This window comes from Nicotiana tomentosiformis, chromosome 3 (assembly GCF_000390325.3).
Source record: "Nicotiana tomentosiformis chromosome 3, ASM39032v3, whole genome shotgun sequence".
NCBI classification, from domain to species: domain Eukaryota; kingdom Viridiplantae; phylum Streptophyta; class Magnoliopsida; order Solanales; family Solanaceae; genus Nicotiana; species Nicotiana tomentosiformis.
The window spans coordinates 9698423-9705016 of record NC_090814.1 but is presented as its reverse complement, the minus strand read 5'-3'; the positions used below and the strand labels follow the sequence as shown (position 1 = coordinate 9705016).

The window sequence follows — 6594 nt, the reverse complement described above, 5'->3', positions numbered from 1 at the left end:
CTTCTAGTTTGGCCCGTTTTTTTATTGTGTGCCAGTGATTGTTCCTTAGGATGTTGTAAGTATAATGGTTGTAGTTTGGGATGGTAAAGTAAGGTCATGTCCTCGGGAGGGGAAAGGGGTGGGTCAGGGGACGGGGGTGGGATGGGAGGCAAGGAGCCTATAGGTTGAGAATTGGGTCTTGGAACATAAGAACATTGAAGGGTAAGTCTATAGAGTTGGAAAGGATCCTCCAGAAGAGGAAGGTAAATATAGCATATGTCCAAGAGACTAGGTGGGTAGGATCGAGGGCGAGGGATGCAGATGGGTATAAGTTGTGGTACTCTAGAGTCCTGAAGGGTAAGAATGGAGTGGGTATTTTGGTAGTTAGGGATCTTAAAGAGTTTGTGGTATAGGTTAGGTGTGTGAATAATAGATTAATGACTATTAAGTTGGTTGTTGGTGGGTGTACCCTGAATGTCGTTAACGCTTACGCGCCGCAAGCAGGCTTGGATAAGGAGGCTAAAAGGCACTTCTGGATGGGTTGGATGACATTGTGCGTAATATTCCGCCTGCCGAGAGGTTATTTATAGGAGGGGATTTCAATGGGCATATTGTGTCATTTACAGGTGGCTATAGTGAGGTGCATGGCGGCTTCGGTTTTGGGGATCAGAACGAAGGAGGCACTTCGCTACTAGAGTTTTCTAAGGCATTTGAGCTAGTAATTGCGAACTCGAGTTTTCCGAAGAGGGAGGAGCATTTGGTTACTTTCTAAAGCATGGTGGCGAAGTCCCAGATTGACTACCTCCTCCTCAGGAGATGTGACAGAGAGTTGTGCAAGGATTGCAAGGTTATCCCGGGTGAGACCCTTACGACGCTACATAGGCTTTTGGTGATGGACATTAGTATTATGATAAGGAGAAAGAAGAGGTATATACGAGGACGTCCGAGGATCAGGTGGGGTGACTTGACTAAGGATAAAGCTCAAGAGTTGGAGTGGAGGTTATCAACAATGGGAGCCTGGAGGAGTTGTGGAGACACGAGCATTATGTGGTCGACGACGGCGGATTGTATAAGAGGTGGCGAGGGAGGTTTTAGGGGTCTCATCGGGCTACGCTAGTGGAAACAAAGGCGACGGGTGGTGGAATGAAGTAGTCCAAGGTAAAGTGGAAGCTAAGAAGGTGGCATACCTAAAGCTAGTAGGGAGCATTAGCGAGGAGGAGAGGAGAGAGAACAATGAGAGGTATAAGGTAGCTAGGAAGGAGGCGAAGCGGGCAGTCACAGAAGCTAAGACTGCAGCTTGTGATCGTCTATATGAGGATTTGGGGACCAAAGGCGGGGAGAAGAAGTTATTCCGACTGGCCAAGGAGAGAGAGAGGAAGGGTCGGGATATGGATCAAGTGAGGTACATCAAAGACGAGAACGTTAGAGTTTTTATTGAGGAGGACCAGATTAAGCAGATATAGCAGACCTACTTTCACAATCTTTTGAATGAGAATGGGGGTCGGGATATTATTCTAGGTGAATTGGGGCATTCCGGGAGTCAACACGACTTTAGGTATTGTAGGCGTATCAAGGTTGGAGAGGTCATGGAGGTTGTGCGTAAGATGAGTAGGGGAAGAGCTACCGGGTCAGATGAAATTCCGGTAGAATTTTGGAGGTGTATGGGTAGAGCAGTCCTGAAGTGGCTGACTGGGCTGCTTAATATAATTTTCAGAACGAGGAGGATGTCAGGGGAGTGCAGGTGGAGTACGGTGGTTTTGTTATACAAGAACAAAGGTGATATCCAGAGTTGTAACAACTATAGGGGTATCAAATTACTGAGTCATACCATGAAAGTTTGGGAGAGAGTGGTAGAAGTGACGGTGAGGAGGACGATGTCTATTTCAGACAACCAGTTCGGGTTCATGCTGGGGCGTTCAACCACATAAGCTATCCACTTTATTAGGAGGCTGGTGGAACAGTACATGGATTGGAAAAATGATTTGCACATGGTGTTTATTGATCTGGAGAAAGTGTATGACAAGGTTCCTAGAGAGGTCCTATGGAGATGCTTGGAGGAAAAATATGTGTTGGTTTCTTACATTAGAGTGATTAAGGATATGTATGAAAGATCTAAGACTTGAGTTAGGACAGTGGGAGGCGACTCACAACATTTTATGGTTGTTATGGGGTTACACCAAGGGTATGCACTCAGCCTATTCCTATTTGCCTTGGTGATGGATGCACTGACACACCATATTCAAGGGGAGGTGCCACAGTGTATGTTATTTGATGATGACATAGTGTTGATTGATGAGAAGCGAGGCGGCGTTAACGAGAGGCTGAACGTTTGAAGACAGGCCCTTGAGTCTAAGGGTTTCAAGTTGAGCAGGACTAAGATGGAGTACCTAGAGTGCATGTTCAGCGTCGAGCCGATGGAAGCGAGATTGGACGGGAGGCTTGAATCATAGGTCATCCCCAAGAGGGACAGTTTTAAGTACCTTGGGTCGGTTATTCAGGGGGATGGGGATATCAACGAGGATGTCACACACCGTATAAGGGTGGGGTGGATGGAGTGGAGGTTAGCTTTTGGAGTCCTATGTGACAAGAAAGTTCCACCAATTCTCAAAGGTAAATTTTATAGAGCGGTAGTCAGACTGGCCATGTTGTATGGGGCTGAGTGTTGGCCAGTTAAGAACTCACATATTAAGAAGATGAAAGTAGCTGAAATGAGGATGTTGATATGGATGCGAGGGAATACTAAGATGGATAAGATTAGGAATGAAGATATCCGAAATAAGGTGGGCGTGGCTCCCATGGATGATAAGTTGCGGGAAGCAAGGGCTCAGATGGTTTGGGCACGTTCAGAGGAGAAGCCCAAATGAGCCGGTGAAGAAGTGTGAGCGGCTTGCTTTGGTGGGTACGAGGAGAGGTAGAGGGCAGCCTAAGAAGTATTGCAGAGAGGTGATCAGGCAGGACATGACGTGGCTTCATATTACCGAGGACATGACCCTAGACAGGAAGTTATGGAGGTCGAGCATTAAGGTTATAAGGTAAGAGGTAGTTGTACATATTTCTACGGTGCACCAGAGTGAGGCTAGTCTGTTAGGACTTAGTCTTAGACTGTTAGTGGTTAATGTTGAGTCACACTACTTTTTCATTCCTCTTAGTGCCGAGTTGTATCTACTAGTTATTGTTTTGCTGTTCATCTATTTTCTAGTTCTGGTGATGTTGTTATTTGTTTCATGGTTTCTTTTGATGGTACTGATATATTGCCTCTTTTCGTCTTGAGCCGAGGGTCTTTCGAAAATAGCCTCTCTACCCCCTTGGGTTAGGGGTAAGGCCTGCGTACACACTACCCTCCCCAGACCCCACTAGTGGGATTTAACTGGGTTGTTGTTGTTGTTGATAATGATCTTCCTTGGGCATAGATATTGCCCGAATCATTTATATTTTTGGGATGGATTTTCCCTGGCATGGATCTCGCCTAATTATCTATATTGAGAGATAATTATCTAATTATCTCGCCTAATTCCCTGGGTTAGATTGGCTGTACAGTACTGAATGACTGACTGTCAGTGATATATATTTGGGGATGGATCTTCCCTGGGCTGGATTGGCCATATACATTACTGAGTGATTAAGTATTCTGAGAGTGTGAGTACATGAGTTCATCATTGAGATGCATTGCATTTGACATGCTTACTTGAGATACAGGCATATAGATGCATTTCCTCTTGCTACCTGATTATGGTGACATTCATGATTTCATCTGTATATTGACATGTAGGCATATTGATATATTTCCCTCATGCTATCTGAAAAATAAAACATCTTATTTATTGTTGAAAGGTTTTTGGGAAAATCACAGTTTTCAAACTTATTCGTATATATTGAAATTTTTGGTGAAAGATCTGGGATCTACTGCTATACTTGAAAGCATGTCTATTTTCCGTAATTGTGACCTAGCTGAGTTATTTCTTTCACCATATTTATTATACTGTTATTTCTTGTACATGCGATCCAGTTATAGCTGCCTCTTGTTCTAGGTAGTTTTAGAATTTTTACATATGTTCATGTATATTTCAAACATATGGCGTATTTTTATTTCACACCAACTTTGTAAATTCTAATCTTAGAAGCACGTGATTTTTACTACCAGTCCTTGGAGAGTGTATTAGAGTCAGTTAAATATCTATAAAAATCAGATTGCTATTATATGGCTTACCTAGTGGGTGAGGTTAGGTGCCACGGCTAGTGGGATTTTGGGTCGTGACACATATATTCACATGATTGTATTTATAAATACATTGAGGTAAAAAAAACAACAGGGATTATAGGTGTTTAATTATGTATTCCATGTATTCGAGCGAAAGTATATATAAATACAGTGAGGTAATTCGCCTATAACGGAAAGCGCGATATTGAATTGTATTCCATTTCACTATATTGAATTCAGTTGTATTCAAACAAAAAAAATCAAGAAAATAGGGTGTATACCATTCTATTCAATTCGACTGTATACATTGTATTCAATTCACAAATATTCACTATTATACATTGTATTCAATTCATCGTATTCAATTCGACTGTATTCAAACAACAAAAAATCAAAAAATACATTGATATTCAACTGTATTCAAAAAACACAAACCTTCAGAATACATAAATACAGGCAAAAAATAATGTATTTATATAAAAATATAATATATTTGAGTGAATTTGTACAAAATACAATGTATTTGTATCATTGTATGTGACTAAATAGTAAATAAGATAAGAAAGTTCGCCGGATTTGGCATTTTTCGACCAAGCAAAATATTGTATACATTGTATTAAAACTAAAAATGGAGACAAACAAAAATTCGGCCCTCAAATCTTCTCCCCTGTAGAAAATATTGCAGTATACGTCATTCATGTTACAGTACCCATACTCTACTCAGATTCATGTGTTCGATGAATTTAAGACTGGGAGTTCTCAGAAGTATATTGTTTCGGGGTTGCGACCTATTTGAGGTGACTATTTTTATTTAAAACTCGGTGGAGGAACTAGTTGCGTTAATTAGTTGTGATAGCTATGCGCTATGAGTATGCATATATGTGAGGTTTGAGCCCATGTGCGATCATTAGAGCAAGTATTTATACTCGGAAGAATGCTTAGGCTATTATATGCTTAGAGTTGACTGTTAAGCGTAAAGTTATAATGTTTTCCTTATTCGTACCTTTGTTGAAAACTATCTGGGCTATACTTGAGGTTACAAAGAAGATGATTTCCTAAATAAATGGGATAGTTACTAATTCTGCGTTTAAAAAAAATATTTGAAGTGTGATAGCAAACTTTGCATGTGCTTACACTATGGCGTGTTATTTCTACTAGTCCTCATATTTGCTCCTCGCACAGTAGCCCCAGCCTCCTAGCGACAAGCTCCTCCTTGCTATGGAAGAATTTGATTTTGAAGAAAAGGTCTGGCTTTACCATCTTTCTCCCAACAACTTAAAAGTATTTTTAATTGCAGTAACCCTAGAGGATTCGGTCAGAGAATTCACGATTAGAAGTAGGTATTTTACTCGAAGGGAGAGAGAGAAAGAAGAATCGTGTTTTGAGAGAATGGTGTTTTAACTAAAATAAAGAGAGAGAAAAACATAAATAGCGTATTTCACGCCTCAAAGGTAGTGTATAACATAAATACCTATTTTGATATAAAATAAAAAAAGGTAGCTATAGAAAATAATATTTTAAAATAATTTTGATTTATAATAAATAGGGTGTATACCTTTGCTACAGGAGGTAAAATTTCTTTTTTGTAAACACCAATTTGAGTAACAAAAATACTAACTCACGAGAGTGTAAGGCTGTAACGACCCGGCCAATCGTTTTGAGTGTATTAGCCCTGATCCCATATTTACTGTTTTTCCCGCATCTGTTTCTGCTTATGTGACTTGCCGGGAGGTCTTTTTTTTTGGTTTCGGAGTGTTTTGGGACAATTAGTCCCTAAAACAGAAGCTTAAGTCTCAGAAATTTTGATCATAGTCGGAATTATGTGAAGACGACTCCAGAATGGAGTTCCGTCGGTTCCGTTAGCTCCGTTGGATGATTTTGGACTTAGGAGCGTGTCCGGACTATGAATTTGAGGGTTGTAGCTAATTTAGGCTTGAATTGGCCAAAGTTGAATTTTTGAAAAGTTTGACCGGGGGTTGACTTTTTGATATCGGGGCCGGATTCCGATTCCGGGAGTTGGAATAGGTTTGTAATGCTGAATATGACTTATGTACAAAATTTGAGGACAATCAGATGTTGTTTGGTAGGTTTCGGCATCGTTTGTGGAATTTGAAAGTTTAGAAGTTCTTTAGGCTTGAATTTGGGTGTAATTGGTGTTTTGATGTTGTTCTGAGTGATTTGAAGGTTCGACTAAGTTCATATCGGGTTATAGGACTTGTTGGTATGTTTGGTTGAGGTCTCGAGGGCCTCGGGGTGATTTCGGGTGGTTAACGGCTTGATGGGAGTTGAGGAATTGCAGCTGATGTGCTGCTGCTACTGATGTAAGCGCACCTGCGGAGTGGGAGCCGCAGATGCGAGCCCGCAGAAGCGAGTCTTGGATCATAGATGCGGCTAAGGAGGATCTGGGCAGAGGGCAC

The 6594-nt window shown here is 41.2% G+C and overlaps 1 protein-coding gene across 1 annotated transcript; it reads left to right on the top strand.

The window, feature by feature from the left end:
* The first annotated feature begins 416 nt into the window (after window positions 1–416).
* LOC138907344 (uncharacterized) lies at window positions 417–2843 on the top strand. The gene is made up of 6 exons (XM_070197943.1): window positions 417–519; window positions 606–739; window positions 1056–1400; window positions 1694–1755; window positions 1925–2003; window positions 2478–2843. The coding sequence occupies exons 1-6, from the start codon at window positions 417–419 to the stop codon at window positions 2841–2843; spliced, it is 1089 nt and encodes a 362-aa protein (XP_070054044.1).
* The last annotated feature ends 3751 nt before the right edge of the window (window positions 2844–6594 follow it).

Bases quoted from the DNA above. Each gene is read 5' to 3' on its own strand.
- LOC138907344 (XM_070197943.1), top strand. From the start codon at position 417: ATGACTATTAAGTTGGTTGTTGGTGGGTGTACCCTGAATGTCGTTAAC. The intron at 520-605 runs GTTGGATGACAT...TGTCATTTACAG, and splicing joins TAAAAGGCACTTCTGGATGG to GTGGCTATAGTGAGGTGCAT. The intron at 2,004-2,477 runs GTTCCTAGAGAG...TCGGTTATTCAG, and splicing joins TGGAGAAAGTGTATGACAAG to GGGGATGGGGATATCAACGA.